At 45.9% G+C, this 11,406-nt stretch overlaps 1 protein-coding gene across 1 annotated transcript; it reads right to left on the bottom strand.

Moving 5' to 3' along the window:
* Positions 1 to 667: 667 nt before the first annotated feature.
* On the bottom strand, positions 668 to 3,862 carry SS18L2 (SS18 like 2). Its single transcript, XM_036266793.1, has 3 exons — positions 3,690 to 3,862; positions 3,376 to 3,452; positions 668 to 883 (listed from the first exon to the last, which is right to left on the bottom strand). The coding sequence occupies exons 1-3, from the start codon at positions 3,756 to 3,758 to the stop codon at positions 796 to 798; spliced, it is 234 nt and encodes a 77-aa protein (XP_036122686.1). The 5' UTR covers positions 3,759 to 3,862; the 3' UTR covers positions 668 to 795.
* Between the last annotated feature and the right edge of the window lie 7,544 nt (positions 3,863 to 11,406).

Genomic DNA, 11,406 nt, shown 5'->3' with positions numbered 1-11,406 from the left:
CAAACCTTGTCTAAAAATGGTCTCATTTCCTCATGAAGGCTCCCATGAACCGTAAAATGTTTACTAAATAGATTTGCATGCTTTTCTTTTGTTAACGTCATTTGTTATGGAGCCCCAGCTGAGAGCTTTAAAAGAACAGAAGGAAAAAGGTATTTCCTCTCCCCATAACATTATCTATTGTTAGAGGATATTAGATAATAATTAGGAATTACTATTAGTTTTGTTTGCAGTGATACTGTTGTTACATATATTTTTAAGTACTTTTAGTTTTCCTGGGAAACCCAATGGAACACTAATTACATGAAAATTTCTAAACCTTAGTATCAGTCTTTTCTGATAAGACGAACTTTATTTCGAAGCAACCTGAAAAGAGCAGGCAGGGGTCCAGAGCTCCAAACTGGTCGAAGGGGAAACGCAGTTACATGTCCAACTGGCAGGGCCTCAGCTGGGAGCCTCCCCGGTTCCTTCTGATTGCCAGGCAGCTGCTCGGTTTCCTCTTCGGGTTGAAGCTAAGAAAGCAGGCTTAGTTTCCCTGCCCATGATACCTGTTATCCAAACACACGCATTTCAGGAAGGAAAATACCTGGAGGCAACTTAATTGAGGCAATCTGCTTAATCAATAAAATAAATATTTACACTGAAATACAGTTAATTTAGTAGCTTTCTTCACATTTCCTTTAAAAAGAGCCAGAGATTTCCTTCATGTTTTCAGCAGTTCAGTTGGTAAAGATCCTGTCTCCAATTCACATGAAGTGGATTACATTCAATTACTCCTCACAACAGCCAGGCGGAAGGTTATTCCATTACTTTTGAAGGACTGGTAGGGTTCGCATCTGCAATGGTAGCCAAATAAATGAGATTTCTATGTAACACATGCTGGTACCTGTGGGTGAAAAAGAGGCAAACATTAGTCTTACCTTGGCCAGTCTGGCTCAGCAGTTAGAGCATCAGCCTTCGGACCTTAGGGTCACGGGTTTGATTCCTTGTCAAGGGCATGTACCTGGGTTGCAGGTTCGAGAGTCGTTTGGGAGGCAACCAATCAATGTGTTTCTCTCACATCGATGATTCTCTCTCCCCCTCCCTCCCTCCCTTCCACTCTATCTAAAAAGCAATGGAAAAATAACCTTGGGTGAGGATTAACAAAAAAATTAGTCTTGTTTTTATTGAACATGAACAAACTGGAAAAGAATTTACCTCCTCTAGTGGAAAGGCTCATCCAGACTGGATGATGATTCAGTGTTAACTTACTTGTTTAATACATTCAAGGAAAATACATCCAGAATCTTACCTGTTCTCACTTACTTCCATAGCCACCTCTCTAGGCCAAGCCACTATCACTTCTTGCTTGGACTATGGTATTGAACCAATCTCCTAACTGGTCCCCCTGCTCTACCTCTGTACCCCTATTCTATTCTCCACATAGCAGCCTGAGTAATCACTGTATAATTTAAGATCATGTCATAGCACTGTTTAGTACCTTCCAAAGACTCCCACCTCATTCTGAGTAAAGCCGAGACCTTCTTGTAACCTACAAGGCCCTACATGATCGGAACCTCTAATTACCTCTCTGATCTCATCTCCTACCACTTTCCCTTTGCTCACTGAGTTCTGGCTACAGTGGCCTCCTTGCTGACAGTTAAAGATGGAGTATGCTCCAGCCTGGGGGCTTTTCCAACTCATGCATCTGCCTCACATACCTGCACAGCTGGCTCCCTAACCTCAATATCTACTCAAATGTCACATCACAGATATCCTGTAAAAAAAAAACAGCACCCCTTTACCCCACTTTATTTTTATTCAAAGAGTTATTAGCATGTGCCTAATTATAGAATTTCCTCCCTCTAGATTCCAGTGTCAGAAGGTAAGCTCCACCCAGCAGAGCGGCTGTTTTGGTACTGATTTCCCAGTAGCTAAAACAGTGCCTAGTACTCAGTAGCACTTATGAGATATCTGAACAAACTTAAAGCAAGGATGAAATACTTCATGTGTGCTTCCTATAGGAGCGATTCTCAATCAGGGAGTAGAGTTCCCTGCACGGGAAAATGGCCAGAGTAATGTGAAAAAGCCCACTAAGAGACTTTAATAACTTTCTTATCCATAGGATGAGAATCACTGCACCAAATGGAATGTTTTGCAACTATTTTCCATATAGAAAAAATGAGTGTTTACTATAAACTGTAAAAGAGTAAATTACCAAATGCCATAGTCAAATGTAAAAACTTACCCAAAGATGGATTATCTCCACTATTCCTCTGAGCTGTTCAGTGAGGAATTGTAGGTGATTTTTAGGGGGTGGCAAAAGCATGGTTTTCTTAAATGTGACTTCAGTAACAATAAAATATTTTTCTATAACAAATGGCATTAATTCCTGGACTAAATTTAGAAAACAGATTATTTTCTCTCACTAAAGCGCATTAAGTTACTCTGCAGAATTTATCTTTGGCTTAACTTGGAAATTTTTCATTGGTCTTTGTGTGTTAACGTTACAAAGTAAGAAATGGGATGGAATTTAGCAACCAAATAGTCTGACTCCACCCAACTTAACAGATAAAGGATGAGCCAGGGATCCATGATAAGAAAGCAACCACCCATGCTCTCCCAGATGCTCACCCACCCCCTTCTTCCCTCTCAGGCTGCCATCTCCTAAACTCTAAGGGACCCCAGGAGACTTGCAACCAAGGCAGCAATGGGCAGTGGCAGCTCATCTGGGCTAACCCCCTAAACCTGTGTCCAAGGCCCCTTTTCTCTGACTTTCCAGTGAGCCAAAATAGCCTGCCTAGGCTCTCTCCTTTGGCTTCTTCTATCCTAAGCCCTTCCTTATTTCACTGTTCCCAGCTTTAATAAACCACCTCTCAAAACTAGAGAGAAAGCAGTCTCATCTCCTAAGACTACTTTTCTGTGAGCTTCTCTCCCCTTCCCTCCCCAACCTGTTGTCATTGTCTGACATGGCTTCCCGTGGAGAAGGCTTTGCAATGAGAATAATTCAAGTTTTGAGGAGGGTGCTACATATGACTCCAAGCTTCACAATGTACTACCCAATGGTGATGGGCAGGTAAGCAACCTCTCTAATCCTCATCTGTAATCAACCCGAGACTGCTAGGTCAGGACAGCTTCAGTATCACCACACTGGCTTCTGATCCACTCAAAAGTAAAGGGAGGCCCCGCCGGTGTGGCTCAGCGGACTGAGCATCCTCCCATGAACTGGGAGGTCCAGGTTCGATTCCTGATCAGGGCACATGCCCGGGTGGCAGGCTCGACCCTCTGTGGGGGGCGTGCAGGACGCAGCCGAATGGATGTTTCTATCTCTTCCCCCCTCTAAAAAATCAATAAAAACATATTAAAAAAAAAAATTAGAGGAAGTAGGTGGGGACTTACTGGACGCACTCATTCGCCCGGCCTTTGTTCTGATACTCCACGATACAGCGGATTAGCTGGTCATTCTCCTCCAGGAGCTGAAAGATCAGAGAAAAGGCGGGGGCCAGACGACATCAAGACGTTCACAACCTGCCCAAGGCCTCACAGGCCAGTGTCAGGCTGTCCTGCCCCCGCAACTTTGCTGACTTTGTTTCCATCTCGTTCCTTCCTACCCCGGAGTCAACACCCCAGGGACATCTCAGCTGGGAAGCCGCCCGCAGCCCCTCCGGTTCCCGGCTAAGAAGCCCCTTTCCTGGGCCCGCGCTGGCGCTCACCCGCTGGATGGTCTCCTGGTTGACTTGCGCCTTGCCTCTCAGCCAGTCGGGAACGAAGGCCACCGACATTCCGGGGGGCCAGCTTGGAACCCGGCCTCGGGCCGGTGAACCCCGCCGCGGCCGGAGCAGAGCCAACCAGCGGCTCCAGCTGCTCCGCGGGCGCCGCCGGGACCCAGCAGCGGCCGGGGCTTCCGCTCTCCACGTTGATTGGGTCCCCCGCTGGAGACGGAACCGGCGAACGTCGTCTGTGATTGGGCGCGCAGGAGGGACGCCCGGCGTCCCCTGGGCGGGTCTTCGGGGTTCAGGGGTTGCTGGCAGATACTTTGCGTTTGCGCAGTCTGGAAAGCAATCCTTGGCGGGCTTGAGTTCCTTGCCATTTTTCTTTTTTTTTTTTAAAGAGTTTTTTGTTGTTATTCCTCACCCAAGGATGTTTTTACCATTGTGTGTATATATATATATATATATATATATATATATATATATATATATATATATATATATATAAATTTTACATGTTTTATATATATATATATATTTCTAGAGAGAGTGGGAGGGAGGGGGGACAGCCGTGTGAGAGAGACACATCATTGGTTGCCTCTGCTTGTGCCCCTACTGGGGGTTGAACCCGCAACTTGGGTATGTACCCTGACGGGAACCAAACCTGCCACCTTTTGGTGTATGGGACAACACTCCAACCAACTGAGCCACACCCGCCAGGGCAGCATCTAACATTCTTTGTGCTGTCTTTATGCAGGAGCACTGTGCTGGGGACACTCCTGGCTGGAACCCAGCTAGCTGGCTCCAAGTCCACCCCTCTTCCAACTTCACTCATGCCTTCAGGTCTGCATCTGAACCCTGGGCATTGCCTCCTCCCAAGCCAAACCCCACGGGGCCAAGAACACTGGTATGAGCTTTATTTTTTGCTGAGGGAGAAACTCACATATATGCCTTTTTTCTTTTGTCCAATAATAATGCTGTATTAGGTTTACAACCCTAAAAAGTACCATTATTTTCTCCATTTTACAGATGAGAAAATATAAGTTAACCTGCTCAAGGTTTCGTGGCTACCAAGAGCAAAGCCAGTATCCAAACACGGGCAGTTTGGCTTTAGAATCCTTACTCTTAACCACTATCCCATCACTGCCTAGGAGAAGTGATTTGCTGCAAGATACGGGGAGGAAGCTGGACCTACACTCCTGAGCCACGTTTTTACTGTTGGCAACCATTAAAACTCTCAAGTGGTTGTTTTCTGGCTTGTCCAGCCCATCCATGTTGGACATAGGAACAAGGTTGGTTTTCACTGCAGCACAAAGTGAGCAACCACATAATTTAGGAGGAAGATCTTGGAAGCCTTTACTCTTCAAAAAAGATGTGTGTGTGTGTGTGGGGGGGGGGGTAGTGGTTATTCTGCCTTCTAGAGCTTTATTTCCCTGAGTGATTGCCCTTATCCAGAGCAGCCTCATCTGATTTTGCTGGGATTTCCCTCCACAATCCTTTTATTTAACCCTGTGAGGAGGCAGCTTTCATCCCATTCCACAGAGAAGTAAACCCGGTGAGAGAGGTGGGACACCATGTGTGAGCTGGGCCAGGACTCAGGGTTTCCTGGTTCCAAAGTCTATGCTATTATCCCAACCAGGCTTCCTCCTTATGAAAAGTTCCCAGAGGTTCTACAGAAAACAGTGGGTAGAGGAGGAACTTCAGGATCAGGGTACAGGCCCACTCCTGTTTCAGGTGAGGATTCACAATAACATGAGATGGTGTTAGGGTGGGGCAGATGCAGGCAACCAGCCTGGTCCAGCATACAGAGACAGCCCTCCAGCAGAATAGATGTCTCAGCATAAAGAGGAAGTGGAGGTTGTGCTGGTGATATGTCCAGAGTCTGGACTCTCTCCTCGGAGCAGTGGGAGCCATGGGTGGTTTTAGGCAGAGGAGAAATGTTAGAGTTTTCCTAGTGAAAGATGAAAGGCAGGTAAGGCAATCAGATGAGAAGCAAAAAGCACAGTGAGAAGGCTGCTGCAGGTGTGCAGGCCAGAAATGGTGGGAGCAATGACAAATTGCTCTCTAACAAATCAATAAAAACATTAAAAAAAAAAAGTGTATGCATTTGAAAGACATTAGGGGTAGACTTGACAGGCCTTCATGACTTAATGAGGGGAGGGATGAAGAAGGAGGAATTAGGGATAACTTCTGGGTTCTGGCTTGGGCAACTGAGAGGTGAGTGAGGCCTTTCACGAAGGCAAGGAATAGTGGAGAAATTGGACTGGAAATGACAATGACAGATTCAGCTGTGGACAGGTACAGTTTGAAGTGATGTTCAATGGAGTAGTTGAAGTCTATGGCTGGCTATTTGGGTCTGGAACTCGGGGCCAAGGGCTATCCTGGCAGTTAAGCTTTGAGAAGCATCACTTGTGGGATCTGATGAGAAGCACGCAGTGGATGAGACTACCCAGGGAGAGTGTGTTGATTTCCCTCATGGTAGAGGAATAGGAGCTATAAAGGAGAATGAGGTGAGAAAGAAACTAAAGGTGTAAGAGGAGATCCAGGTGGGTGTGAGATAGGACAGCAATGATAAATGCTGTTGAAAGGTCAAGCAAGATAAAAGCTAGAGCTTTGATGTCCTTAACGAGGGAAATTGCAGTGATGGTGAAGCAGAAGTCAGAACTGCAGAGAACTGAGAATTTAAGGGAAAGTTGAAGCAAGTCTTCGAACACAGGCCACTTTCCCAAGGAGTTTGGTTGTAAAGGGGAAAAGGGAAAGAAGGTGGTAGTTGGAGGGACAGAAGTTGGTGGGAGCTGAGAGGCATTACTTTATAAATTTTTTTCTTTATTGATTTTTAGAGAGGAAGGGATAGAGAGAGAAACATCGATGAGAGAACATGGATTGGCCGCTTTCTGCATGCCCCCCACTGGGGATCAGGCCCACAACCTTGGGCATATGCCCTGACCAGGAATCGGACTGGTGACCTCTTGATGCATATAGATCAGTGCTCAACCACTGAGCCACACTGGCCAGGCAAGAGGCATTACTTTAATGGTTGCTCTTTCCTCAGTGAAGGAGGCATCTGAGAGCGCGGGGGGTGGGAGTGGGGTGAAAAGTGGATGATTTGGGGAGGCTGCAGGAATTTTTTTTTTTAAATCTTTATTGTTGGATGTAAAATGTATTACAGATGTTCCACATTTTTCCCCCATTGACCCCCTCCTCCCCACTCCCGCCCCCCTCCCACCTTTTCCCACACTATTGTCTGTGTCCATTGGTTATGCATATAAGTTCTTTGGTTTATTTCTTCCCACCACCCCCCCCAACCCTTTACTTTTGAGGTTTGTCAGTCTAGCAATGAATTTGTACTTCTTAATCCCTTCACCTTTTTCACCCATTCCCCCAACCCCCCTCCCAACTGGCAACCAACAAAATGTTCTCTGTATCTATGAGAATGTTTCTGTTCTACGTGTTCATTTTGTTTGTAGATTCCATTGTCGGTAGATATGTATTCATTGCCATTTTGTTTGTTCATATATTTTATCTTTTTCTTCAAAAAGACCCTTCATCATATAATAACGGTTTGGTGGTGATGAACTCCTTTAACTTTTTCTTGTCTGGGAAAGTTTTTATATGTCCATCGATTCTAAATGACAGCTTTGCAGGATAGAGTAATCTTGGTTGTAGGTTCTTGCTTTTCATCACTCTGAATATTTCTTGCCACTCCCTTCTGGCCTGCAAAGTTTCTTTTGAGAAATCAGCTGACAGCCTAATGGGAACTCCCTTGTAGGTAACTAGCTGCCTTTCTCTTGCTGCTTTTAAGATTCTCTCTTTGTCTTGAACCTTTTGCATTTTGATGATGATGTGTCTTGGTGTGGGCCTCTTGGGGTTCATCTTGTTTGGGACTCTCTGTGCTTCCTGGACTTGTATGTCTGTTTCCTTCACCAAGTTAGGAAAGTTTTCTGCCATTATTGTTTCAAACAGGTTTTCGATTTCTTGTTCATGCTCTTCTCCTTCTGGCACCCCCAAGATGCAAATGTTGGCACGCTTGAAGTTGTCCCAGAGGCTCCTTACACTATCCTCATTTTTTTGGATTTTTTCTTTTTGCTGTTCTGATTGGGCGTTTTTTGCTTCCTTATATTCCAAATCGATGGTTAGCTCCTTGGATTTATGTACTCTAGTATTGAAGCTGTGTAAATTATTTTATTTCAGTTAATGCCTCCTTCAATTCTAACTGTGTATCCATGATTTCTAAATGGTCCTTTTTTATGCTTTTGAGGCCCTTCCTAAGTTCACTGAGGTTCTCACTAAGTTCATTGAGCATCCTTATAAGCAGTATTTTGAACTCAGTATCTGTTAGGTTGCTTATCTCCCTTTCGCTTATTTCTTTTATTGGGGTTTTGTTCTGTTCTTTCATTTGGGACCTGTTTCTTTGTCTCCTCATTTTGGCTGCCTCCCTGTGTTTGTTTCAGTGTATTACTTAATGAGAGGTATGGGGCTAGCTGAGACCAGATGCTGCTCGTTTGAAAGAATTTAGGAAAAACCTGAAGCAGGATTCAAGACAGGCCAATCCTATGGCTAAGCAAGTGGCAACAACTTGGGTGGGCTTGAAAGTTGGGTGGGGTGGGCCTCAGGGAGTCACCAGGGCGGGGCTACCAGTGTGAGCCAGGTTGCTGGAGTCCCAGATATGGCGACTGTCTGCCGCCCCAGGGAAGGAAGGGCTCACCAAAGGAACAAAGGCCTCTGACAGCACATTTTTCCCGGAGAAAGCCCCCTCTCCAGCCTTCGCTCCAGTGCCAATCAGCTCAGTTCTTCTCTGTATGACTCTGGTGCCCCTCGAGCTGCCTCCCCTCCAAGCTTAGAGGGAGAGAGTCCGATAAGTTTGCGCGCGGGCCCTTTAGGGAGCTGCCTGGGGCTCCAGCCGCTTCAGCTTCTCTGAGCCTCAGTTCCCGCTGGTTTTTCCAGCCAGAAGTTATGGGGACTTCTCTTCCTCACACTGGAACCCTGAGCGGGGCACCTGGTGTGGGACGGGGACCCCTCAGTCCTCCGGAAGGACCTTCCCAGCTGAGGTATCCTCCTGATTTTTATCCGCCACACTTGGGTGTGGGACCAGCCCATGGGCTGCAGGAAATTTTGAGTTGGTGTTGGGGACAACTGGAGAGCCAACCTGGCAAACACAACTGCTAGGCAGTGTTGATGACCTGATTGAGACCGCCAGTAGCAGTGATGACTTTCAAAAGGCTATGTCAACACCAGACCTTTATGTTGAACTGCAACCTGCAAATTCAACTGTCAACATTGACATCCCAACCAGAGGTCTTAAACATAGCACTGACCTGTGTGGTTGTGAGATTGTGTTCAGCAGCACTTACAGCCCAGGAGAGATTCAGAGAAGGAAGAAGGTTGGATTTTTCCAGAGTTGGAGTGCTTCCAGGCAGGTGTGACAGGAAGGTGTGACACAATGTGTACCGCAAGTGGTGGACACTGGACTTTCAACTGATGGGGAAGGAAACCCTGGAGGAAGGTGATAAATAAAACAAAGTAGAAAAAGTGGACTAGAGGCTTCTGCAGATCAGAGAACAATGGGAGGAATTCAGAGAACTGCTGGACAGGTGGAGCTCTTCAGTGGTGATGCAGTAGTTGTGGGTGTGACCCTGGAAATGGAGAACTGAAGAGGCCTGGAACAAACCCTGGAGGCTGGAGCCAAATGACCAATAATTGGAGAGGAGGGCTAGGACTTAAGGTACATCTCGCCCCTTTTGCTCAGTCTACTGTGGTGCCTGAGACATACCAATTGCACCACTTAGAGGGCACAAGGCCCTATTCTAAAGCACTCACACTGCAGGTTCTGGGAGCTCCAAGCGCCATATTTGAAAGCATTTTCATGGGCCTAATGCCAATTTTTCCTCCCCATTTAGGCCAGAACCTTGTACTTCATGGCCTGGGGTGGGAAGAACAGGTCTGTATTCTCCTATGTGAATGCTCTTTGAGAGGAATCCTAGCCTCTCTTCTGGCACATATACTACAGGGTGTTCAGTCTCTTATTAACCCAGTCCCGTTTTATCTTGGGTGTGCCTTTTCCGACCTAGCCTCATGATCACTTGTCAGACATGCCAACCCTGACTCAATATGGGAGGAGACTATACAAGGGCATGAATACCAGGAGGCAGGGACCCCTGGAGGTCATCTTGGACTCTATCATAACTCTCTTGTTTTGTTTTTTGTAATTTTTCTCTGCATCACCCATGTGGCAAAGATTTCCAGAAGGCTATGTCCCACCCAGATATTTACATGGAACTGCAACCTGTAAATTCAACTGCTGACATTGACATCCCAGTCAGAAATCTCAAAGGTGACTCAAATTCAACTTGTCTTCGATGGAACTAAGGACTGGTCTTCTCTCCAAAATCAGATCTTCCAGTCTTCTCCATATCTATGAATCCCTCTACCATCTATCCATTCACTCGGGCTGAATAGTGGCATCATCCTTGAAGCTACTTTGTCACCTTTTTACATCCAATTCATCACCAAGTCATGTTGATTTTGCTCCTACATTTCTCTGAAGCCTGCCCAGTTCTCCTCCTTGTCACCATTGCTCTGGTCCAAACTCTAGATTCATCCTCTCTTGCCCAGGTGGCTTCCCACCTGGTCGGACCACAGCTTCCACAAATCTTCTCCATTTTGGTCTTAACTTCAGCTGCCAAAGTGATTTAAAAATATTTTTAAATTTAAAATTTTTTTCCTTTATTGATTTTGAGAGAGAGAGGAAGTGAGGGAGAGAGAGACAGAAACATGGATGAGAGAGAACATCAATTGGCTGCTTCCTGCATGCCCCCCACTGGGGATCGGGCCCACAACCTGGGCATATGTCCTGACCAGGAATTGAACTGGCGACCTCTTGATGCATGGGTTGATGCTCAATCACTTGGCCACACTGGCGGACAAGCCAAAGTGATTTTTACAAAATGCAAATTTGATCAGTATTCCACTGTCCGAAACTTTCTACCATGGCCTTCAAGATCCTACACAGTCTTACCTCTTCTAGTCTCTCTCGAACTCTCACTTTACTCCTTTACTCTCTAAAGTCTGAATTTCATTTCGATTTTGTGTGTGACAACATTGACATAACACAAAAATTACCATTTTAACCACTTTTAAATGTACAATTCGGTGGCATTTAGTGAATTTCCACTGTTGTGCAACTATCCCCACCATCCATTTCCAAGGTTTTCTCATCTTGCTGAACTGATATTCTGTGCCTATTAAATACTAACTCCCCTTGTGCTCCCCAGCCACATTCTTTTCATCCCTCAAGGAGTCCTGTTGCCTTCCACACGGAGTTCTTTATACATACCTTTCCCTCTGTCTGAAACACTCTTCTTCCCTTTGTCTAGTTAGCTACTAAGCTAGTGTCACGTTCTCAGAGGCCTCCCTGAACGGCAAAGTCCAGGCCAGAAGCTCCCGTAAATTCTCTTTAAAACCTTGCACCCCTTTGAAGAGCACAGACCTCAGTTTGTATTTAAATATGGGTTGTGTAATTAATTGTTTGCTGGGTGCTCTCACTCTGCCCACCTCTCTTCACACCGTTTTTAGTGTCAGGAGTTCCTCGCTATGTCCGCCGTGCCCACTGTAGAGCCTGGCGCATAGTAGGTGCTCAAAATTTGTTTAAAGAATAAATAGACGAACTCTTCCCATTCTCCCTTGAGTCGACCATCCATCTGTGAGTGCCACCGACCCGGCC

This window comes from Molossus molossus, unplaced genomic scaffold (genome assembly GCF_014108415.1).
Source record: "Molossus molossus isolate mMolMol1 unplaced genomic scaffold, mMolMol1.p scaffold_m16_p_18, whole genome shotgun sequence".
Lineage (NCBI taxonomy): Eukaryota > Metazoa > Chordata > Mammalia > Chiroptera > Molossidae > Molossus > Molossus molossus.
This window is presented reverse-complemented; position numbering and strand designations above follow the sequence as displayed.

Coding starts and splice junctions, on each gene's coding strand:
- SS18L2 (XM_036266793.1), bottom strand. CDS start 3,758: ATGTCGGTGGCCTTCGTTCCCGACTGGCTGAGAGGCAAGGCGCAAGTC. Junction 3,453..3,689: donor ACCAGGAGACCATCCAGCGG/GTGAGCGCCAGC, acceptor CTGATCTTTCAG/CTCCTGGAGGAGAATGACCA. Junction 884..3,375: donor CGGGCGAATGAGTGCGTCCA/GTAAGTCCCCAC, acceptor TTTCACCCACAG/GTACCAGCATGTGTTACATA.